Source organism: Peromyscus leucopus, chromosome 2, assembly GCF_004664715.2.
Source record: "Peromyscus leucopus breed LL Stock chromosome 2, UCI_PerLeu_2.1, whole genome shotgun sequence".
Lineage (NCBI taxonomy): Eukaryota > Metazoa > Chordata > Mammalia > Rodentia > Cricetidae > Peromyscus > Peromyscus leucopus.
The window spans coordinates 140,650,839-140,675,272 of NC_051064.1; the positions used below are offsets into that span (position 1 = coordinate 140,650,839).

The 24,434-nt window shown below is 53.9% G+C and overlaps 1 protein-coding gene across 2 annotated transcripts in view; it reads left to right on the forward strand.

Moving 5' to 3' along the window:
* The window catches only part of Iffo2 (intermediate filament family orphan 2), a 35,887-nt gene that overhangs the window by 9,870 nt on the left and 1,583 nt on the right, over nt 1–24,434 (forward strand). Inside the window, exons 2-7 of one of the 2 annotated variants that reach the window (XM_037203139.1) lie at nt 15,226–15,286; nt 17,027–17,122; nt 18,333–18,473; nt 19,697–19,836; nt 23,338–23,458; nt 23,572–23,664. In XM_037203139.1, coding sequence (XP_037059034.1) covers nt 15,226–15,286; nt 17,027–17,122; nt 18,333–18,473; nt 19,697–19,836; nt 23,338–23,458; nt 23,572–23,664 — 652 coding nt within the window. The remainder of the gene's footprint in view (nt 1–15,225; nt 15,287–17,026; nt 17,123–18,332; nt 18,474–19,696; nt 19,837–23,337; nt 23,459–23,571; nt 23,665–24,434) is intronic. The other variant, XM_037203140.1, reaches the window with a different exon arrangement.

Here is a 24,434-nt window from a genome sequence, read left to right on the forward strand (position 1 = left end):
TACCCATCTATCCATCATTTGTCTGTCCATCCATCCATCCATCCATCCATCCATCATCTACCCACCCACCTACCCACCCATCCATCTATCCATCTTCTGTCTGTCTATCCATCCATCCATCCATCATCCACCCATCCACCCACCCACCCATCCATCTGTCTATCTTTCATCCACCCATCCTTCCTCCCTTCCTCTCTCCCCCACGCCCCTCTGGATTCCTGTGTTTGTTCTTCAGCTTGAGCTTTGAGGACAACTCTGTGTGAACTGGGGGCCTTTCCAGTGTCTGTCAAATCAGAGCAAGAAGAAACCGTGAAGGTTATTGAGTCCCCCTCTCCCCTTTTTCCCAGGGAGGGGTCAGTGACTATCCAGCTTGCCCAGTGAGTTCATGGCAGAGCCAGCATTCAGTCCAGCCCTGGGTCTCCCTTTCTGCTGGGGTGACAGGCAGCTGTCACCTTAGCTGGCAGCTGCCTTAACTTGCCCCCTTTCCCTCCGGTCCTTTGATGGTTGGCCTCTGTTTTGAGACACATCTAGAGACACCAGAAAACAGCCCCGGGCTGGAGCCCCAATTAACCAGCTCCAAGATGCCTTCCTCAACCTGAACATCCAGTTAGCGGTGCTCCGGAGGGCCATCTTTTCCATGCTGGAGCAGTCCAGAGGTCATTCGATCCTTTTACCCAGAGGCTAGAAACACTGAAAATCCTGCTCAGAGTTCGCATTCAGAACTGGATGCACTTCCTGATTTACTGATGCCTTCCAGCAGCCTTTTCCACTGGGAAGTGCTTTCTGATCTCTGGACACAGTCCCGAATGCTTCATTCCTTTTGTTTGGTGGTTTGAGCATCACTGCCGGTGGTACTCGAGGCAGCTCATGCCCGTCTCATCCCCCCCTCTCCTCCCCCTATCCCCTCCTGTATCCTTTGCTGTTGTCCTGAGGGCCCTGCCTTGACTCAGACACCAGTCGGGGCACGCTCTGCAAGAGGCCTTGCCTGGGCTTCAGGATCCTGCTGGGTCTTGAGAGGAAGGCATACTCCTTCCTCTGGACTCAGGCATTGCTCTGAGATAGAACTGGCATGTCTGTCTGGCCCAGGCCCACCCTTCTTGGCATGGAAACGGAGGCCCAGAGAGGCTGTGCCACTTGGCTATGGCTGTTCACAGCAGAGTTGGGTGCCTGCATTCACCAGTGGCCGTGTTTCTTTTTGGACAGAGCCCAGGATTCCCAGCTTGAGGGTGGTGGCTGGGGGTTTGGGGTGGGCTGTTCTGGACTGGTATCCCAGAAGGGAAGAAGCCAGTGCCTTGTAGCTCCACAGGCGCCTCCACAGACCGCTGATGCTCCAGGGCTACTGTCACCTCCTGTGTGTGTCAAGAGGCTCAAGGTTCCACCCTAGACCCTCACTGGGCCACAGGGAGACCCCTCAGATTCTCAGCCTAGGTGGGTGGCCGGAAAGTCCGAGAGTTTACTGGTGACTAAGGTCAGGATATGTATCCTGTGGCTGGGCAGGAAGGGGTTAAGCAGTTCTGCCTTCCAGGCCTAAGTTCCCAGCTGGTGTCCTGGCCCCTCAGGCCAGCTAGGCCATCTGGCCGACAGATGCCATACTGTGTCCCATCTGTCCCAAGGCAAAGTCACCAGGAGAAGACCTGTCTGCTGCCTTTGTGAATCTATGGGCAAGTTGACTCCTCACTGTCTGTTTCTATGAGTCTAGGCCACTTGGGAAGGACTCATAGCCAGCAGGCTGGCCTCTGGCCACTCTCCCTGATGCCTGGGTTAGCTGCTGTATGGTGTCTTCAAAGTGACAGAGTCTGAGCTTCCTGTAAAGATGGGCTGGGAGAGGTGTAGGGACAGGCCCAGGGTCACACAATGAGTCAGTGTAGGCAAGGCGGGGCATGCATCCATGCTAGGCTCCTGTTCAGAGGCTTATTTACCTAGTGAGCATAACTTGAGGGCCTACTGTGTGCCTGGTAACTGGAACTCAGGGTACCAGACAGTGTCCCCGCGTCAGGGAGCAGGAACTATGAGAACAAGAGTCTCAGGGGAAGGCATGGCTCACTGCACTCTGGTACCTACCCAGGGTCTGTGACAGTTCTCTCAAAAGCCATCAGCTGTCCCTGGCCACATCCTCACAAGCCAATGTTGTTACCGCCAATTTACAGATAAGGAGACTGAGGCTCAGAGAAATGAATTCACTTTTGCTAGATCACTGGCTGGAGGTTGACTGAGTTGGGTCAGCCTTGCTGGTTTGTCTGATGTCTGATGTCAAAGCATTTGGGGTAGAGGTAGGGGGCAGACACACATGGTCTCATCCCTGCCACAACGTAGAATCCTTGTTTTTCTGTTTTGGAACTTCTCCCTTTGGCTGTTTGGCTGAGTCCAAGCTGGGGGTCACGAGGCTGGAGGAGCCGGTCTCAGAGCAAGTCTCAAGTGGAGATAGCTCAGTCAATCAAGTACTTGCCTTGTGAGTATAGGGACATGAATTCAAGCCCTGGAACCCATGTAAAAACACCGAACAGGGTGGCATGTGCTTGTAATCCCAGAGCAGGAGGAGACAAGGGGATCCTTGGGGCTTGCTGGCCAGCCAGCCTACCCTAAATGCTCCCCTGGGTTTAGCGAGAGAGGCTGTCTCCAAAGATAAAGACAAAGAGAAAAGAAAAAGAGGTGGACAGCATCTAACGAGTGACTTATGGCTTCCACATACACACATACATGCTCATAGACACACATACATATGTACATGCACACACACACACACATGCAAATTGGACGGAGAAGGGGAGCTATTGGTGCTGCATGGTGGGGCGGGTGGCCTTGCTGACTTGCCCTGGACAGCACGTGGAGGACTCTCTCTGTGCTGTGATAGGAACCACCCAGGGCCACCCAGGGCCTGGCAGTCCAGAGTGGAGCCCTTAGCACTCTGTGTTCAAAATTTTAGTTAGTGAGTAACCTGATGCTGGTTTCTGATCTTGGGGAAACTGAGGCACACACTCCTCATCCTTCTCCCTTTTGGTAAATCACCTGGCCCAAGAAAACTGGTCCAGGCTTTGGGATCAGAGAGACCCAGGTTCAGATCCAGCCTTAGTGCTGTCACAGGGCAGACAGAAACAGGGAAGTCTGCCGCTCGTGGGCATGTGCCTCGGAGCCCTCGGGAGTCCAGTCCTGGCTCCTCCACTCCCCAGCTCTGTGACCCTGGCAGTTACTCTGCTTCCTGGTCATCATCTTCTGTCTTTAGAGTAAGCACAGTGGCCATTCTGCCTCATAAAGCATTTGTGAGGCCTCAGTGAGCCACCAGTGCCTCATACATGCTCACCAGTCACGATGTGAACCAGTGTGATTATGTGACCCTGTGAGCCTCAGTTTCCCCACCAGCCAGATGCAGATAAGGACATGGGTGACTCCAAAAAGATACTGTCCCAGGGACCATGACGTCGCAGAAGATTCTCTGGGACTCTTCTCTCTAATCCATACCCTCCGTCCTCGGGGAACTGACTGCAGCAGGTAGATCCGGGTCTCATAGACAGGTGGCAGCGACCCTGCATGTATTGGGGTGGGGTGCCCATTATCTACCTCTGTCTTCCCCAGGTTCACCCGACTGAGTGCCAGGGTTGCCATGGCAACCCACGTTTGCTCCTAAGAAACAAGTCTCCCAGGTTGAGGTTGATGGGTGTTGAGTCACTCAGCCCCTCTCCCTGTTTGGGCTAGCCCAGTCTAATTACCCGTCCCAACACAGCCTGGAGCCTGCCTTCCCAGCCAGTTAGGGTGAGGGCGGGAAGACGCATGCAGGCACGCCCTGCTGCAATCCCTCTGCGGTTGCATCAACTCCATGGGTAATTGGCGGGTCCCTCTCACTCTTCTGTCTTCCTGGAGAAGGCTCAGAAATGTCTTTCCCTTGTCAGCGGCATGGCCTGAAGCACACTTGGCCTGGCATGTCCTCCCCGCCTCTGAGCTTCCCCCTGAAGAATGGCTGGACACTCGGTGTCCCCTCGGACCCCACGGTGTCCTGTATTCCAGGCTTTTCTCTGACCCTCCTGGAGGGCCACTTTGTGCTTGGCCATTCTCATTTAATCCAGGTGGGGGCTCTCCCACTTTACAGATCGGGAGACTGAGGCCTGGGCAGGTGACCTGACTCAAGGCTGCAGAGCCTGGTGCGAGCCTCAGATGATGATAAACTCGGGGTCTGAGGCAGTGACATGGCTCCCCCGAGCTTCTGGCCCACACTGCCCCACATTCACCTGTTGCTACTCAGCCACTGGCAATAAACAGTGGCGAGACCCAAGGTGCACATTAGCTTTCCAGAATAGCCTTGGGAGTTGCTTTTCTCAAGGCTGTAAACATATCCCTGGGTGGGGCCCTCACCCTGCTGGACACAGGCCCCTGGAACCTCCTGCTTCTGGGCCTGGGTACCCGGAGGCGTGGTGCTCAGATCCTCTGCTGGCTTCTGACACTAGGGACATGGAGGGGAAAGTCATTGAGGGCTTGGCCAGGCCCAGGCACCTGAGTCAGTGTCCTGCAGATAGACAGCTGTGGCCCCAGCATTTCCAGAGCTGGCTAGGCCTGGGCCTTCAGGTGGACAGGAGAGAATGGTGGAGCTGCCCTGGACTGTGGAGATTGGAGCAACTGATGGGAAGCCATGCCCAAGGCCACAGGGAATCGGAGCCATGGACTGGACCTCTCGGGAACAGGCCTGAAGGCTGACCAGATCGGCTGGTGAACACTTACGTGACTGCTGTGTGCTAGGCCCTGGGCTGGACACTGAGTTGCGACTGTGACCTTTAGATAAGCCTGATAGTGTAAATGCTGAGTTATCTGAGACCTGCAGGTAACAGAAACCCTCTGATCCCAGTGACTCAAAACCATGTCAAGCAGGGGCTTGACCCTGACCCCTGTAGGAGGCAGAGGAGGCTTCCTAGAGGAGGTGGTGTATAAGCTGAGTCCTGAGTTGGTGTTAGATTAAAAAGAGAAAGAAATAACAAAGGGGTGTGTATGTGTGGAACCTTCTAGACAGAAATGAACACATACGTAAAAATCAGAGGTGAGTGGGGTCAGCAGTGATGGGACAGCAGGAGCTGGGGACAGGATTGGGATCTCGCTTTTTCTCAGAGCCCTGGGCAACCAGGAGCCTGTGGTGTGGACTACAACGCCAAGTGACCTTACTCAGCTGCTGTGACCCACAAGCAAGCAGCCTCGTCACACACAGCACTTGGGGGGTTACAAAGGCCTTTTCAGAGTCTGCCCTCAGCCATAGCAACCAGTGCGGAGCTAACAGGGCCAGCGCGTGAATGTGAGTGTACAGACATGTTCTATGCAGCATGACCTTGATCACTAGGACACCGGAATGGCATCGGAGGACCCTTAGTGCATGGTGCCTCACCCACCAGCCGATCTGGTCAGATGAGCTGGTGAAGATGTGGAGCCTGTTAGCAGACACTTTTCAGGAAGGAGGACTTGGGGGGGGGGGCTGTTGAACTATTTTTTTTTGGCCCCAATTTTCGCCCCCTTGTCCACTCATTGTAAAACACTCCTGCAGTTTCAATGGGGGGGGGGCGGGTTGGAATGAGCAGGTGGTTTTGTTTTCTTAAAATTAAGTGTTTCTAACTAAATATATGTGACATCATTCAAAAGTAAAGGGATTCCGAGGAAGAGTGCATCAGTTTGTTTTCCACTGTTCATACAAAACACCCGAGACCAGGTAACTTAAGGAGTTTGGCTTAGCCTGCAGTTTTGGAGACTGGAAGATGGAAGAGCATGACGCCGGCTGTGTTATATCATGGTGGATGACATCATGGAGGGGTTGTGTTGAATGATTGTCGGGAAGGCAGGAGGCGGGAGCAGGGAGGAACCAGGCTCATCCTTCTATAACAGCGTCTTGAGAGAAGCAACCCAGGACCCATGAGAACCTTAATCCCTTTCCAGGGAGACCTGGGGAGAGGAAGTCATTAGCCCAGGAACCAGGTGACATGGAATATCAGGTCTGAATCCTGTTCTGTCCACCTTGAAGGCCCGTGTTTTTTTCTCTCACCATCCCCTGCTGGTCAGTTTAACAGTAGAGATAGCAGTTGACTGAAATATTGATTCAGAAAGGATCTGGGCCCTGAGAAGTGAGTTCCTGAGCAAAGAACATGGCTGAAGAGCCTCTCCCTGGCTGAAGAGCCCTCGTCCAAGTCAGTGATCTTGACTCTGTATGCACACCTGGGTATCCACCCCGGCACCGTGGCCCTGAAGATTTTCCGAGCAGTGTGCCAGGGCACGAGGGTAGCGTTTTGTGGAGCCCGGAACACCAGTCTTATCACCGAGGCTGAGGAGTTGCATGGCCCGGGCTTTGGTCTGAGCCTCAGTGTTCTTGTCTGTAACGTGGGGGTTGTGATGCCTGGCTCAGAGGTGTTGGGGATGGCGTGAGGTGGTAAAGGACTCACTAATGCATTTTAAGCATGGGTTGCCCAACATTGGCCACCCAGCACTAGCTGCCCATCATTGGCCACCCAGCATTAGCCACCCAGCACTGGCTACCCAGCATTGGCTGCCCTGCATCGACAGCCTAGCATGCTACTCAAGATTGTGGGATTGTGAGCATCCTGTAGCTGCCACCTCAAAGTGTTTTTGTTGTTGTTGTGTTTTTGGTTTTTTTTCACTAATGGGTCCCAGGGACAAACAGGGCCACTGGACAACAGAACCTCAGCTTGGCACAGGGGCAGATGGCCATGCCCCTCTGGGGCCCACTTTGCCCAAAGATCCAACAAGGATCCAAGAGGTTACTTTTTTTGAGACAGAGACAGGCCCTTGCTTTTCTGGAGCTGCTATGTAGACCAGGCTGACCTTGAACTCACAGAGATCTGCCTGCCTCTACCTTGAGGGTGCTGGGACTAAAGGTGAGTGCCACCATGCCCAGCCATGTAGACACTCTGAAATACCTTATGCCTGATGCCCCCTTTCACTGGCTGGCATGTTGGTTCTGGTGGGGATAGACCTCAAAGGACTGGGCAGAGCCCATTTATTCTTGGGGTGCGTTGTGGGCATGGTAGGCAGATGCAGATGTTTGTCCACGGGACGTTGGGTGGCATTAGTGCCTGGCTTCTTTTCCTCTGCTGCCCATTCCTGTGTAAAGCCGGTCCCCCACCCAGGTGAGTGACACTTAGTTCACTGTCGTGGCTATTGCCAGTGATTATGCAGCTGGGAACTTGGGGGCCACATAGTCTGGATGCCATCTGGCCTGTCACTTACAGTGTTGCTGAAATATGTTCCCAGTCTGAGCGACTGTCATGAGGGGGTCCTGAGGCAAAGGCTGAGGAGTGGTCTACATGTCCATGGCCCTATTCTGGGCTCCTTGCATTTGGTATGCCATGGTGTAGTTGCAAATAGCACTGATGTCCAGAGCGGGTAGGTAACTTGCTCAAGACCACACAAAAGCAATCAGATTAGATCCAGGATGCTCAGGCTCTAGGGCCCTTCCTTTTCTCTCCATATACTTGTTGGTTTGCCCTTCAGGGATAATGTTCCAACTGACTCTGAGACTTTGGGGTTCATTACATAACCATTGGTGGTTGTAGGTGTTTGTCCAGGGACCACAGACATTGTTCCTGCTTGCTCTGGTGGGTGATGAGAATTAACCCAATTTAACCTCATGCTGTCATGCTGAGAGGTAAGAGATTTGCCTAAGATCACACAACCAAGCTGCTGGCGGCGGCGGCGGTGGCACACCCCTTTTATCCCAGCACTCAGGAGGCAGAGGCAGGCAGATTTCTTGAGTTTGAGGCCAGCCTGGGCTACAGAGCGAGTTCCAGGACAGTCAAGGCTACACGGAGAAACCCTGTTTCAAAAAGACCAAAGAAAGAAAAAAGAAGAAAAAAAAATCACACAACTGGGTAGAGCAGAGGCCAGACAGACTCAGAAATTCCTGTACATTGCTGACCACTCAGGGTTCAAAGGAGGGGGGGGTCAGTTGTTGTACTTTGTCTCTGTTCTTCCCAAGACCCAGTGGCTCTGCACAGACAGTCCAGAGGCCAGCAGCTGCCTTCGGAAGCTGTTCTTGATCACTGGCAGACAGGTAATGGCCACAATCTTTGGGCCTGTAAGATCTGAGCATCACTGGGCAGTGGTGGCCCATGCCTTTAATTCCAGCACTTGGGAGGCAGAGGCAGAGGCAGGCGGACCTCTGTGAGTTCGAGGCCAGCCTCATCTACAAAGCAAGTTCTTGGACAGGAACAAACAAACAAACAAAAACCCAAAAGGCCCTAGCAATTTGTAGCAAGTAGCATAGGAAATGTTGTGGAAGAATGAGACATAGGAATGAGCCTGTGCGTGCTACCACCCCGTCCCTTGCTTGCAACCAGGCAGAGGAGGCTTGGGGGCAGCCTTTGAGGACAGGCATCTGAGCTGGGCACTATCCAGGACGGTACTGCCTGTCACCTAGGGCCATGGCTAGAGTATGCAAAGAGCACTGTGGTGGCAATGTCCAGAGAGACTCCCCCTCCTCTTTGACAGCATCTCATGTAGCCTAGACTAGCTTTGCCTTCCTTATGTAGTCAAGGCTGACTTTGAACTTATGCTCTTCCTGCCTCCACCCTGGAGCTCACTGCCATACCTGGTTTATGTTGTGCGAGAGGAAAAAAACCAAGGTTCTCATGAATGCTAGGTAAGCACTCTGCCAACTGAGCTACATTCCCGGATTCTTGATGATGCTATTACAGATAAGTGGGCCGAGGCCCGGGGTCGAGATGAGACTTGCTCAGATTATGCAGTGGATTAGCCACAGCCAGAACCCAGGATCTCCTGACTCCTGGCTCTGTACCCTCCCCTGCACAGAGAACTTCTCTGTGGCTTGTAACTTTGCCTACCCTCTCCCCAGCAGCCTTGTGGGATGGTTCAGGCTGTGAATAGGCCTATGTGTCTAGTGGAGGGCTGTGCTGGGTGTGGAGGGTTCCTTAAAACCCAGCCCATCACCAGCCTGTTGTCTGGGCTACGGCCCACTCCAGCTATTACCGCCCGCCTGTAATGGGATCGGCTGCCTGGGTTAAGTGTTCACATTAAATTAATACCTCCTCCGTGGAGACAATCAGCTGGCATTTAATTTGTGTTTCCTTCTGGGCGGCAGAGTACAGCTGGGCAGCCCTAGTGGGCATGTCTGTGTGGCAGCATCTCTTTCTCAGGATCCAGACCGTAGAGATGGGAAGGTGGAGTAGTACCCAGAAGGCCAGGACACGCACAGGTGGATGGGAGCATGGGAGGGCAGGGCTCCCTACTGGAGGGTAGCTTGAGGTCCCTGGTTGTCATCTTCAAGGAAGAATATGTCCTCACAGTCTAGGGAAGAGGAAGCCAGGAGGGGAAGAGGGAAATGGCTCATGGTTTGTGGCTCAGCCTTTAGCTTCCTGGGGCACGGGCTGGTGGTTGGTGGTGCTGGGTTCTGTCATTGTACCCCAGCCCCCACCTCCCCATTATTTCTGTATTCTGCTGCAAACACAGAAAGGCTGTATACAGAAGGGGGTGGAGTGGAGTGAGGACCCAGACTCAGTCAAGGTTAGCGAGCCCCTTTGGAGCATGCAGGGAAGCTGTTGAAGCTCTGGGTCTTCCCAGGAGAGCCAACCTTGGGTTGTCCAGCCCAGGGCTCCCTGGTTGGTCTCTGCTGAAGACCCTGACTAGCACGGAAGGGCATCTGGCTGGGCCTCCACTCTGCTTGGGAGCCCCTTGTCTGTCTGTACCTGGCCCTGCCGCAGGACAGCGGGGTGAACTCATCTGCATGAGTAGGGTGGAGCAGAGAAGTCATAGGCAGACCATAGGGAAGGAGGCTGCCGTCCACCCACACCCAGGGCCAGGCCCAGGCCCACGCTTGGCCCGGAATGAAGTTTTCCACTGATGGCCCCAGCCCAGCCTCACCTGCGCTTGTTTCCTATCACCTGAGTGAGACAGCCTGGGTGTGCCTGCTTCCAGGCGGGACCATTCTTGCCACTTCCTCCTGGTACCCCGAGGCTCCCGCCTGCTCCCCTGTCTGCCTGGCCTGCTCTTGGAGCCAGACTGAGATGAGCTGCTGGGGGTGATGCTCTGCCTTGATTCAGGGCTGGGCCTTGGGGCTGTCACCCTCCTCCTCTTCATGCAGAGTGGTCCCACAACTATTCTCAGAAATGAGATGTTTTCCACCTCCCTGGTGGGAAACCAACACCAGAGAGGGTGATGGGCTGGCTTGCCCAGGATCTCACAGCTGGGGAATGTAGGGGCGGGAGGTGAAATGTTACCAAATGGGAGCCACAGACTGTATCTCAAGAAGCCACGTTCAGCCACCCATCCTTGAGAAGCTAATTAAATTAATAGTATGAAGAAGGGAGATGTATTCAGTGTGGTCACATTGGGAAGAGGGACAAGGATCCACTGACCCCCTCAAGTCCCTCTTGGGGTCCTGAAGTGAGGTTAACTCTTTAAACAGGGGGCCATGGGTTGGAGCGTGGAGTCCTGGACAGAGTGTGGTCCTGCCCACCCGGGCCCATCATTGTCTGGCTTCACTATAGCCCTGTAAGGTGCTCTGACAGTTAGATCTGTGTGGAATCCTTTTCCAGGAGCCAAGGTCCCCACTCTGGCCGTGGTCTTTTCCTTGTTCCATTGTGAGATTCCTGGGGAAATTGCCATTTCTCGGCGTCCATTGTTTCTGTAGTCTGAACGTCGGATTGAGGGACACAGATGTCTCATTTTCAGAATGTCTTCATTTCTGCCATGCTACTTCTGTCTCTGCAGCCTGGGGGCTCCAGGACAGACTCCCCACGGGCCCCAGACTGTCTCTGGTGTTCTAGTTATCTGCAGGGGCCGCACCCACTTTCTTCCCGGGGCCGCTGAGCCTTTCTCTGACTGCTCAGGATATGAAAGCCCCATGAGTCAGCCCCTCTGCCAGCGCCTTCAGCTGGGGTTTCCGCCTCTCCCTCTCCGTAGCCAGGCTTCGTGGGCTCCTTCCTGCGTCTGTGTGTCATTTTGAGCTGATGGAGGAGGGGGAGCCACTGGCCCTGGTTCAGGCAGCCAGGACTGGGCTTGCTTTAAAGCCGCCGTCCCCGCCTCCCCGCAGTGGCCAGCTGAGATTTCTCATTGTCACGTGGTCCTAGCACTGGCTCTTCAGGAATGCTGAGAGACCACATCTGGCCGTGACGGGGCTGCCGCCTCCCCCTTCAGCTGCCGGTCTCCCACATGTGCCTCTTCCGCTTAGGTGGTGGCGGGCCCCGCTCTCAGAGGCTGGCCGGGTCACTTTGTGGAGTCATTTCCTCTCCCTGCATTGATTGTCCTGATGTCCCTGCCTCCCCTCCCGGCTTGGAAGGGTTGTGAGCAGTGGGAGGGGAAGAGGTTCCTCTTTCTCCTTCAGCTTCCTGTCTGGGATGTGCACGCCCCTCCCCCAGGAGGGGTACGGGAGCCTAGAGGACACAGAGAGAGCCTGGCTGTGTGGGAATTTGGCTGTGGATTCCCCAGGCTGGGAAACAAAGATAAGATTCTGGGGCAGGGCTCCGGCTGGAGGAAGGGGCCTGAGTGAGGATCAGTTCATTCATCCACCCTCCCATTCATCCTTCCTCTCATTCATCCACCCTCCCATTCATCTTCCCATCCACCCACCCACCCACCCACCTATTCATCTTCTCATCCACACATCTAATCCATGCATCCATCCCATTTCATTCAGTAAGGGTCAGCAAGATGGCTCAGCAGGTAAAGGCGGTTGCCACCAAGCCTGAGTTCAATCCCAGGACCCCTCATGGTGAAAGAGAATTGACTCCCATTCCATTCAATGACCATCCCCCCCTTCTTACTGAGAAGGAGTAGGGAGGCTGGCCTCCGGCTTTAGACCCAGCTCTCCCTTCGCACCCCACCCCCAGGCCAGAGAGCTCATTTCCTTTTTTATGCCTCCTCGCTTCATTTAGCCGGGGCCCAGGGTGCTCAGGGAAGGTGAGGTGGTGCCCTCAGACAGGGCATGGTGAAGAGGGAGAGGTGGCCTCCCTTCCCATCACTCTCCCTCGCCTCATGGGCCTGGGTCCCTTAGGGGAGAGCTGTGAGCCATGCACATGATGCCCATCCAGGCTGCCTGGGAAGACCTATCCTCGTCCCTGGGTCTGGCTGCCTAAAATCTGTGGAGTTTTTTTTTTGTTTTTGTTTTTTTTTTTCAAGAGGATCAGTGGAGAGAAGATGACACTTGGGACAGCGTGGGAGAAGGGAGAAGATTCCAGGAGGCAGAAGGGGAGGGAAGAGCAGGCTAACACTTACCTAGAGGCCAAGGCCTCCTCTTCATCTTCAACATGCGGATAGTCCTTGGGGGATTAATGCACCCTCCTCTCCAGTTCTCCCATCCCACGCCTGAGAGATGTTGGAAGGACTGAGTGTCAGCATAGAAACATCCACCCTTCTGCCCCACAGGTGGCCTCTTGAAGGTGACCCCAGCCACTTTGTCCAGCTCGGAGCCGCACCCTGCTAGGAGTTTGGGGACAAAGGCTTTCGGGAAAGTGTGTCCACCAAGCCCCTGGCCCGAAGCTTTTAAGTGTGTGTCCCCTCCTGGTGGCAGGCAGTCCGGTGCCTTCCTGCTTCTTTGTCCCTTGTTTGCAAGTGCCCTCCCTGGCTAAGCCTCCCTCTGTGGGCAGCCCCAGACAGGGCTTGGATGGCGCTGGAAACAGGTGCAGAAACCTCAGCCAGCCACGCCGTTGAGCAGATTTTGGTGAAGCTGGGTCCTAGGGAAGATGGACCACCTGTCTGTCCTTTAATAGTGCAGGCAGCTAGCGGCTGAAGGGCAGAGATTGTCTGCATTGTCAGCATATTAGCCAGCTGAGCCCGATTTTCCTCTGCCACCCCTGGGAGGGACATCTCTTTGGGGCAGTGGGCCCAGTCTGTGCGGCCACCTGCTGTCCACATTCAGGGTCTGTCACTCATCTCCTGGGGGGCAGAAAGGCAGCTGCCCACCTTCCCCAGCTTTGGAAATAAAAGGCCTCTGAAATCATTTGTGCAAACCCACCCTTGGGGTGTAGCCTGGGAAACATGATGGAAGTGGGCGCAGGGCTTGGGGTGGGAGGGAGGGGAGCAGGGAGGTCGAGGCACTGATAGCGTGGACGCACAGAGGGCCATCTGCAGGCTGGCACCACCCGGGAGCTGTCTGCCTCGTGTAGACTTGCTGGGATGGGTTTTGTGTGGGGACAAGATGGCTGCGTGATTCACCTGCAGGATCTAGGCTGAGTGAGGTTTGTGTCCCAGTTCCCTATTACCAGCTGTGTGACTTCAGAAAAGTTACTTCATCTCTCTGAACCCCAGCTCCTTCATCTGCAAAGTAGTTTTGGATTAAAAACCCGAGAGGATTAGTAATTCATGTGAAAGCCGATGTATGTATGAGAGAATGAGTCCTGTATGTGAGACTCTGTCGACATCTGTCAATAAACAGCTGCTGTTCCTGTCTGGAGATCCAAAGGCATGCATGGGTGATGTGGGTAAGCCTGACTTCTGGCTAGAGGGATAATTGGAGGAAAGGTTAAGGGTATTCTGCTGCATTCCAGGGTTGTGGGGAGGACCAGGGATGTGAGGAGGATCAGGGGTGTGGGGAGGACCGGAGGTGTGCCATTCTCTCTCCTTCAGGCTTTGCTTGGTTGCTCCTGTCGTTGGCATGAGAGGGCCTGACCCCAGAAGCTGGACTGCCGCCAGCACCACACACTCTCCCTTGCGCCTTCTCTGTCCTCCCCCATCAGAGCAATGTGGCCAGGAGCGATGATTCAGCCCTGACCTGTGTCCTGGGCCTTCACCTCCCTCGAGGGAAGCCCCGAATACCCTGGGTTGCTAGCAGCAGTGAGGGTAGCCTGGCATTCCTGCCCTTCTCGATAGCCCTACATGCCTCCATGAGAGGTGGCCTGGCTCTAGATTCAGCCTCATCCGTGACATACTGTGTAACCTTGAACAAATGCAGCCTAGGTCTCAGTTTCTCTCTGTGTTCAGGGGTGGGGGGCATCTAGGGAGATAGTTCCATTCAGGTGAAGCCCTGAGATCCCTTCCGAGTCCTCTGTGCTCTGTAGTTCCAGACTTGAACTTAGGGCAGATATGGGCCCTGCTGTGCCACTGGTTAAGGCGGAAGTGGACTCACATCTCCTGGGAGCCCGGCAGGGCTGACTTGTGTGGAAAGAGGAGGAATTTTCCTCTGTGTGTGCAAACAGTATCCATTTTCTCTTGTTTCCAAAAGCTGGTGATGTAACCAGCCCTTCATCCAGTCCTTCCCTCTGGCCTATTTTTAGCCTGGCCCCACAGCTTCTTAAGAGATTCAGACCTCCTTGCTCAGCGACCATGTAGGGAGGGTAGCGCCGAGTGAGGAAAGACAGAAGCCTGTCTGTTTGTCCCAAGGCGGAGGAGGTCAGGCACAGGCTGCCAGCTCCTCCGGGTAGGGAGGGGATCTTGTGAGGTGCTCAGTCTTGGAGACCGAGTCCTGGCTCCCTGTCCTTACCGAATGTTGGGAAGGGTCTGTCAGCTGTCCTTAACGGCTGTAACATGGTGAAAATGGTGGCATTCATCCCACGCACTACTGGAGGCCTGAGCTGCATCATGTAGACCTCTCTAGAGGGAAGCTGTGCTGTTACCTTTGTTAGTGTCCCCCCCCCATTGCCGCTGCCCCTCCCCATTGCATGGTTAATGTTGGGGCCCACGTTACCTGGGTGCTTAGCCCCTGTCTTTTCCTCTTCGGCTTCAACCAGCGGGTGTGTGAATGAAACAATATGCACAAAGTTCTCAGGGTCTGGCATCCAAGAAACACTGGAGCAGGGAGGGCTAGACCTACCCATGGATTAAGTGTGTGCCTTTGGGCAAGATCTTTAACCGACTGAGCTAGTCTCCACATCTGTAAGGCTCTAACACCTGCACAGGCAATGTGTGTAGCCTGTACGGTGTGCTGCAGAACACATAACCCATCTGATAATAGTGTGTAGCATGGAAACTTGCTTCCTACAGAGAAGAGCCCGAAAGCCTACAGCTGGACCAGCAGCACCTGTACAGCCCTTCACGGTCTGCATGGGATAGGCCGTGGTCCTTCCCATCTGTGTCCCATAGTACCATGCTTGTGCCTCAGAGGTGGCATTTGCCACCCGCCCGGCCTTGTGGTGAGCAGCGGCCCGCTCGCTGTCCTGTTGCTTGAGAGGTCCTGTTTGGCAGGCAGGTTTTCCCAGGCACCTTCCCTGCCCTGTGTGGACGATGAGGGTGGGAACGGGGGTTGGGGGGACTGGCAGGAAGAGTTGGTCTGACCATGTGTCCTTCTTGGTGTTGCAGATGGGAGGAAGAGCTGGCCAAGCGTATGAACCTCCAGACCATGGTGGACACACTGCAGGAGGTAAGAGTCTGCGGAGTCCCCAGCCAGAGAGGTTTGCAGGTTAGCTGTGGGGCCATGATGGCTAAAGCTGGCTGAAGAGCTCTAGCATAGTCCCTGCCCTGATCACTCTCCGCCACCTGGGCCAAGCCTGACAGGGCAGAGGAAGGAGCTCAGGCACAGGGCTCGGGAAGTCGGGTCTTCCTGGATGCTGGGGCCAGCTGCTTCCCTCTCCTGCCTCTCAACCTCCAAGTGCCACTGGGCTAGGTGATCTTCAGGTCCCTTTGACCTTCCAACTGCAAGTTCCGCAAATTAGGACCGATGCCTTGGAGAGACCTGGGGACACATCGCCTGCCAGCCCCCAGCCCAAGCAGGCTCTGGGACAGACCTGAGGACATTCCCCTTGTTGCTCTCTCTGGCTGCTCTGAATTCAGGGCTGCGCCACTCACATACTTCCCGGGAACCCTGAGCAGCACACTTTATCTTCAGCCTGTTTTCCTTTCTTCCTCTGTCACATGGGTCAAGACCAGCAACACCGTGAGACGGCAATGCAGAGTTAGCTTAATTTTTTTTTTTTTTACAGCTGGCTGTGGTGGCTCACACCTATAATTACTTGGGAGGCGGAGGCAGGAGGATGAGGAATTTAAGGTCAGCCTGGGCTGCAAAGTGAGTTTCAGGCAGCTTGGTTTCATGAGACCCTGATTCAACAAAACCAAACCAATTTGTTTTTAAAGTTGGACTGGAGGTGTGTCTCAGTGGCTGAGCACTTTTCCTATCTTATGCATAGCTCCAAGTTTGATCTCTATCTAGCATGGAAGAAAATATTAAAAGTTAGAATTAATTATTTTTAGAATTAGTTAAAAATTCAAATCACTTTCAGACGTTTGCAATATTTATTTTCTAAGACAGTGAGATACACAGCTCAGTTAGTAGGATGTTTGTCCAGCATGTACGAAGACCTAGGTCCCCACTCTAAACAGTGTGCGGTGCACACCCGTAACCCCAGCATTTGGAAAGTAGAGCCAGGAGGATCGGTTCAAGGTTGAGCTGGGGATGTTGTCAGACACGTTTAATCCCAGCACGTGGGAGGCAGAGGCAGGCGGATCTCTGAGGCTAAGGCTAGCCTGGTCTGCAGAGCAAATTTCAAGACAGCCAGGGATCCCAGAGAAACTCTTTCTTGAAAAACAAATGAACAGCAATGAAAGAAGTTTAAGGTCACCCTCAGCTGCAGAGGGAGTTTGGTCTCAGAGAAAAAGTATAGGAAAGAGACAAATGTCCCCTTTTTCTTTATAATAAAGTATTTTACAACATATTCACAGTCAGATGTTGGAAAAGTCCATAAAATCACAAAAGATCAAAATTATCTGTAATAATATCTGTTCTTCCTTCTGGTTCATCAGTTTTGTGTGACCTCCCAGATTTTTCTGCACAAACATGCCCACATCTGGTCAACACCTGCAAATGCCTGTGTTAGAACAACAGACATGAAGTTATCATTTTCAAGGCCAAAGCTGGTCGGTCTTTGGCACCTGGTGGACTGGGGTTGGTTGACCTTGTGTTTTTAAGTGCTGGGGAGCCTGCTGGCCTTAACCTTTGATCTTGATAGCTACTCGTTTTTCTGTGCCATAAATGACCCCCAGGAAGTTGGGAGCAGTCAGGCCAGGCTGAGGGATGCAGATGCTTAGCTTAGTAAGACACTGGACCCAGGTGTCTGTCCATCCTCTCCTCCCCCTTTAAAGCCTGCCTGTCTTCATCCGTCTGCAGGCAGCGCAAGAAGCCGAGGCCATCCAGGAGGAGATGAACGAGAAAATCGAACGGCTCAAAGCCGAGCTGGTGGTGTTCAAAGGGCTCATGAGTGACGTAAGTGGCGTGGCCGTCACCCTAGGCATCATGACCTCCCTTTTCCCATCATGCCAAACGCTTCATTCACTCCGAGGCTCGAGCTCGGCTTTATAGTTACAGTCGTGGCTGGCTGGTTTGTTCCGATGAGGGATACATCGGGGACCAGGCGCCTCCCCGCCCTCCCCACATCGCTTCCCTATGTCCGAATAGAGGCTTTAACCGCTGCTTAACCCATCGCCCTCCTCCTCCTCCTCCTCCTCGGGCCCCTGACGTCTGTATGTGCTGCTCGACTCCCCAGCTCGCCGTGTGGCGACCTTGGTGTCTGCCGCGCACAGGCGACCAAAATGGACTTGGCTGTGCCAACCCAAGGGACTTCAGGCTCAGGGAGTCCACCCTCCTGTAGGGTGTCCTTGTTAAGTTGGGGGTGGTTGGTGTGTGCGTCTTCTTGGCCATCTGGGGCCCTGCTGAGTGACCGACCATGGGTGGAAACAGCTGTTAGCCGTGGAGGCCTCCTTGAGTCTCGGACCTTGAGTTTCTTGCCGTCTTCAGGCAGTGGGCAGTCTGCCAGGAGAGCCCATCCGAAGGAGAAGGAGCCTGAATGTGGTGACTCAGCCTGGCTCAGCTCCCGGCTTTCAGGGACATGGAGTTGAGTGTGGTTAGGAGAAGCGGTGGGACCCAGGTGGAGGCCACCTGTCTCCCTTCACTTGGGTGCGGAGGGGACCCCCGCTCTGTCTATATGACCCCTGCTGTCACCCATGGCAGGAACCTAGAGAGAGAGAGAGAACTGCTGAGGCAGGCGTGTTATGGGGGACAGTGGGGCGTGAGGGTGGGAACAGGAGGGGATCTGTGCACTTTTGTGTGTGTGTGTGCTGGGGAATTAAGCCAACGGCCCTGGCCTTCTTAGGTGACGTGCGCGCTCACTGAGTGACACCCCAGCCTCGGAAGGTGCCTCTCAACAGTCTCCATGCTCTTGCTTGTCCTCTGCTCCCACTAAACCAACATTGCTGTGCCCTGCAGCCCTGAGGGGGACCAGCACACACAGCCTCACATCTTCCCTCCCCAAGTCCCCATGTCCCTCCCTTCCTACCCTGAGCAGTGCTGACCAACCTTCCACCTCCAGGAAAGGCTCAACACTTCCCCCCACCCCCAGGGTGCTCCCTCTTCCTCTGATGGCCCCTCCTGCTTGCTCCGTCCCTCGCTCACGTGACCCCTGCTGTCCTCCCTGCAGCCCATGACAGACCTGGACACAAAGATCCAAGAAAAGGCTATGAAGGTGGACATGGACATCTGCCGCCGGATCGATATCACGGCTAAGCTGTGCGATGTCGCACAGCAGCGGAACTCGGAAGACGTGTCCAAGATCTTCCAGGTGACCAGGGCCGGCCCCTCTCACCAGTCCCCACCCCAACCTCTTAGAGCAGCCCTGACCTCCACCACAACCTGTCGACGCCTCTTTCCCCCCACATTTCGCTCACCTCACCTCATCCTGAGGTAGTCAGTCACCTGACCCTCTGACCTCCCTTAGGGAGACACAAACTTGGGGATTTGTGGTTTACAGCTGAGGAGGCTGAGGCCTTGGGGGATGATAGGATGTACCAAGAAAGGACATGGTAGAGCGGGCTGGAACCCAGATCTCCTGGCTCTCCAGGCCATTTCCTCATGCTTACCCTGTGCCCACCATTTCTCACGTAGCCTCTTTCTCTGAGACTCCGCATTGTTCCCGTGGTGAGGGGGCCTGGACAGGATATGGGGAGCCCTGACAACTGGCCCTCAGGGGTCCCAAGAGAAGCTATTGGATTTTGCCTAGTTCTCATTCTCCCAAAGGGTTCTGTACATGCACCCCCCTCCCCTGGTTTCCCGTGCAAGAGAGAAGGCGGTCGGTCGGTCGGTTGGCACCAACGGGCAGTTCTGGAGAGGGCCTGGGTGTGGTCCTGCTGACAGAGGGCACGCGTCATTCTCAGCAGTTTTGGGTCATAGTTTGGCTTGTGCTTGAGCCCAGGGCAGAGCAGTGTGTTGTTGCTTTCCGTGTGCGACTCTGGACATGGTTGAGGGAGGTCGGCTCCTCCCCAGTCCTTTCTCCATCTCATGCCTTCTTGCTGCCTCCTGAGGGCCTGATCCCTGCAGGGAGCTGTGCAGTCCTTTGCTCAGGCCTTGTCTGCTTGGTGAACCCTCCGTGCCTCTGCATGGGAGAGGAAGGTTCTGAAAGCATGCAGCTATTTTGAGCTTTGTCAGGGTTTCTTGGTTTCTCTGGCTGGCTTTGAGACACCCCAGGTGATGGTACCCCGGTCTGGCCTACCATTGTTCCAAATCACAGGGCTGCTTTTCTGGTGATGGGCGAGCTGAGCTGGCCCATCGCTAGGCCTCCCCGGGCAGGACTTGGTCCCTGTGTGTCCGTTCTCCACCCTGCATGCCTCACGCTTCCTGCTAACGCTGCCCTGCTTCTTAGAACATCTGCGCAGCTCCCTGCAGTGGTGGCTGGTCCCAGCCATGCTCCATCCACTCCTGGGGACACTGGTTCCCTTCCAGGCTCACCTCTGCTCTCCACCCCAGCCAAGCACCCCAGTTACCTTGCTGTCTTCCTTCCCTGTCCAGGTGGTCCCTAAGAAGAAAGATCGTAAGGTGGCTTCAGATGATGACATCTCCGAGCAGGATGGGGAGGTGAATCGGTTCTCAGACGAGGAGGTCGGCTCCATGAACATCACGGATGAGATGAAGCGCATGTTTAACCAGCTGTGAGTGCCTAGATTACCCAGCCAGGGGACGTTTCAGTGGCTGGCTGAGAAGAGCCCCAGATGTGATGTGTTTTGGAAGGGTTTGGATTCTGTGTGTGTGTGTGTGTGTGTGTGTGTGTGTGTGTGTGTGTGTGTATGTGTGTGTGTGTGTGTGTGTGTGTATGTGTGTGTGTGTGTGTGTGTGTGTGTGTGTGTGTTCTGTCTTTGTGCAGGCTCAGTGATGTCACATTGGTAGCTTAGACTTTGTCATTACAAGAAATTGACACATGCCACCATTCAGGACTCCCCTACCAAACCTTAGATCTGGTGCACCAGAACCCGTTGAATATATTGTCCTGGGGCTGGGGTAGCACTGTGGCCTTGGCTTATTTGGTGCTTTGTTCTGAAACTCATCCAGTTTTAACTCTAATCCATACGGTACCCCAAGGTGGGATTGGAAGAGGATGCTGGGTGAGTCAAGGGCGGGGCTGGGAGCCCCATGCTCTCAGGCACCTGCACTCTGCCACAGCCGACACCATCCTAAGGGGGAAGCACTTCAGGAGCACACAGTAGGGCAGGGCCAAGCCCGCCTACATGGTTCAGTGCTGTTCCCTTAGCCACCTTCCTGCTTAGAAGAGACGCCTGTCTGCTGTCTGCTGCGTCACTGTCCCTGACTGGTCCCTCTTTGACTTAGCTAGGTACTCAGAGAGGACGGGCAGGGTGGAGTTGGGAGTTCCTCACCTGATACCTGACACCTCCCTTCAAACAGAACCGAGATGAGGCTAGACATTTGCTATTGACGGTACCAAGGACACCCCTCAACTCTTGGTTCATCTCTCAACTCGAGTCTCCTCCAGATACGTGCTCTCACCTCCTGACAAGAGGGTGTCCCCCAACTCCCACCTTTTTTGGTTTTGGTTTTAAGATGTGGGCTCATGTAGCCCAGGCTAGCCTCAAGTTTGCTATGTAGTCTAGAATGACCTTGAACTTCTGATCTCCCTGCCTCCATGAATACCAGGACCCATGCCTGGTTTCTGCGGTGCTGGAGACCAAAACCAGGCCCTCCCATGCATGATAGGCAAGCGCTCTCAATGGAGCTGCATCTCTAGGCTTGGGAAAAGAAATGTGGCTTGGGTCTGGGTTTTCCCAAGGTTACTCTGGGAATTCCTGAGCCTAAGTCTCTCTTAGATGCTCAGACACCCCAAATCGCCTTCATTTTGTTGAATAATTTCTTCTCCTCAGAAGAAATCAAATACCTGAAGTATTTCATGAAGTCCCTAGGGAATCGTCAAGTTGGTCAGAAATGAGGTGCAGTGCGGAGGTACCCATCCAGAGAGCTGAACTGGGGGTGCCTTTGGCAAGGGCTGCTTGTGTGTAGAAATTGCCTTCAGCTGTGAGCAATGGAGACGCGATCCCCCGTGTGGTGGACACTGCAGTGTTGACAGGTTCAGTGTCTAATTAGATTGGTCTGGCTTTAAAGTCGTCTAAGTTAAGAAAAGAACTCTGGTCTCCCTCTAGCCCTCTCCTGTTGCTCTGGCTGGTGTTAATGACCGATGCAGTAGCGTCTCCTTCCCACCCGATAGCTCCTTGAGTCCACGGTCCAGCCCCAGCCAGTCCCAGTGAGGCTTCTGAATGACGCACCCGGGTCAGAACCTTGTTTGTTTTGATCCAAATCAGTGGCTTGGGCTTCAGACCAAGGCTGAGAGGAATTTCAGCCGCCTTCCAAAGTCCCTGGGAGGGGTGGGGGCTCTTTCCGTCTCTGCTCTCATCCCTCTTCCTGTCTGTTCTGGGGAGCCATCCCTCAGTGGGGCTTTCCTTCAGACCTCAGACGCAGGAAAGGAAATGAAGTCAGTAGTGGACTATGTGATGTACTAATGGGTGGACCCCAGGGGCTCAGAATCGCCTCCTTCTCCAATAGCCAACCCCAAGCTTATTTCCTGACTCACGGGCGCCACCTACAGGCTCCTACAAGAATTGCTTTGGGGCAAGGGAACCAGCCTGGCTTACCTCTAGGGGGCACTGTAGGAAGCTTTTTAATCAGAATTCCCTCTGTGTCGCTGCCGGTTGGCCCCCAACTAATAACTTTGATGAATGATGTAGAGCAGAGCTCTAGAAGAGTCAGGAGAGAATGGAGAAAGGGGAAGCATGGACACTGGGAGAGCCCGGAATGGAAGTCTCCAGACCCTCCTGTGCCACTGTAAGCGCAGCTGGACATGGCGGCACAAGCCTGGAATCCCAGGATTTGTTTGTTTGTTTGCTTTCTTTTGAGACAGGGTCACTCTATGTAGTCCTGACTGGGCTAGAACCTGCTGCATAGACTAGGCTGGCCTTGAACTCCTGAAGATCCTTCTTCCTCTGCCTCCTAAGTGCTAGGATTAAAGTGTACACATGGGGCTACAGAGATGGCTCAGTGATTAGGAGCATTGGCTGTTCTTCCAAAGGATCCGGGTTCATTTCCCAGCACCCACATGACAGCTCACAATTGTCTATGGTTCTAGTTCCAGGGGATCTGGCGTTCTCACACAGACATACATGCAGGCAAAACACCCATGCCCATTTAAAAAAACAGAAGAGGCATATGTATGCCACCATACCCAGCAAATGGAATGGTTTTTTAAAGGGGTTCCCAATCTTTCTTGAGTCTCAGTTTGCTAATCTGTAAAATGGAACTAACAGTCATGCTAACGTCCAGGCTGGAGGCTGGCCTTAGTTGCTTTCAAAGCTAGAGAACCAGAAGGGTTGCAGCCTGCCCCTGCTACACACTATTGGTGGCTTTGAGCAAGTGCGGTTCCTTCTTAGCCGTGGTCTCCTCATCTGCAAAATGTGAGGAGTATGGTTGGATTTGCCATGCTCAACATGGGGTGGGAGCAACCACTCTTTTGACCAGAAGCATGTCTAAAGGAGTGGGGGGGGGAGGAGGAGGAGAGAGAGAGAATTGATTGATTGATTGATTGATTCTGAGGAGATTTAAAAACAGATTTGATTTCTTTATGTGTGTCTTGCCTGGGCATCATGAACATGTAGTGCCTGTAGAGTCCAGAAGAGGGTATCAGGCAGAGCCCCTGGAACCAGTGTCAACAGTCAGTTTTAAGTCGCCATGTGGGCACTGGGGACTGATTTCCAAGTCTTCTGCAAGAGCAATGTTTTCACTGCCTAGTCATTTCGCTAGCCTTGGGGGCCGGGGTGTGTGTGGGGGTGACACAAGGTTATATACCATAGCTCAAGGTGATATGAACTCACATGTAGCCTGGGCTGGCCTTGAATTTGACCCTCCTGCTTCGTCCTCCGGAATTCTGGGATTATAGACACGCACCACACTACTTTTGACCTAAAACCAGACTTCTAATTGTACAGAAACATTCTGTATTTTGAAAGGCTAAAGCTCTTTTTGCATAAGACAATTGGCTTTGGCTGCCACCCCCTCCTTTTTGAGACCCACCTCATGGGCACACATTCACCGGGGAAGAACGCACCCCAGGAGCCTGGCTTCCATTCAGTCATGCCTTCTGATGTCACCCACAGGCGGGAGACCTTTGATTTCGATGACGACTGTGACAGTCTGACTTGGGAAGAGAATGAAGACACGCTGCTGCTATGGGAGGATTTTACCAACTGTAACCCAACCATTGACCTGCAGGGCGAGGTGAGCCCAAGACCCGCCTTCTGGGGGGGGGGTGCCTCTTTCCCATGAGCCCTCAGTTTTGCCCTTTTCATGCAGCCTGCTCCCCAGCTAAACTGTCCCCTCTGTCTCCCCAGCAAGAAGAAAACTTGGGCAACTTGATCCATGAGACTGAGTCCTTCTTCAAGACGAGAGACAAGGAGTACCAGGAGACGATAGGGCAGATCGAGGTAAGAGCTCCGGCCATGGAGCCTGCCACCGAGTCTCCTGGGGGCCGCATAGTTGAGATCCTGGGTGATCAAGTGTCCATGGAAATGCAGGCTTACAAAATGGCACAAGCAAGGGGTCAGGAGTCAGGAGCCTGGCATTGCAAGCTTGTCCTTATTAGGGTATTAGTTTCCTAATCTGTGAAGTCTGACAGTGATTCCTGCCTCCCCTAAAGAGGCTGAGGCAGGAGAATGCCCATAACAGGTTTAGCCAACACCTACCATCATTTGGCATCACTCCGAAGTCAGCTCTGGTTGTTCCGGGTTATCCTCACCTCCTCCTTGGCTGTAGGGACTGGGTGCCCATACAGAGGAAGAATAATGTCCAAAGAGGCCAAGTCACTGTCCCACTGTTTCCAAGTCAGGAAGCAATATTCGGGCCAGTGTGCTATACAAGAGTTAGTGCTCTTTCTGTTGGAGAAGGAGAAGCCTCGAGTCCTCCTCCCTCCTCCCTGGAGGAGCAGCAGTAACAGTACAGAAGAAGGCTCAGAAACATGAAGAGCTTTCTGTTCCTGCCCATAGCCAGAGATGCTGAGTACAGGGAAGTCCCCTGAATCAGTGGGGGCTTAGCCGGACAGACTGACTCTGGGGTTGCTAAGCAACCATTCCCCCTTTGACCAGAAACATGTCTGAAGAATATTGATCCATGTGCAGAGGATAAGGAAGGGTGATACCCACAAGGCAGAGCCTTGAGAGCACAGTGTCCAGGGGTGGCTTGGCTGGCGCCAGGGATG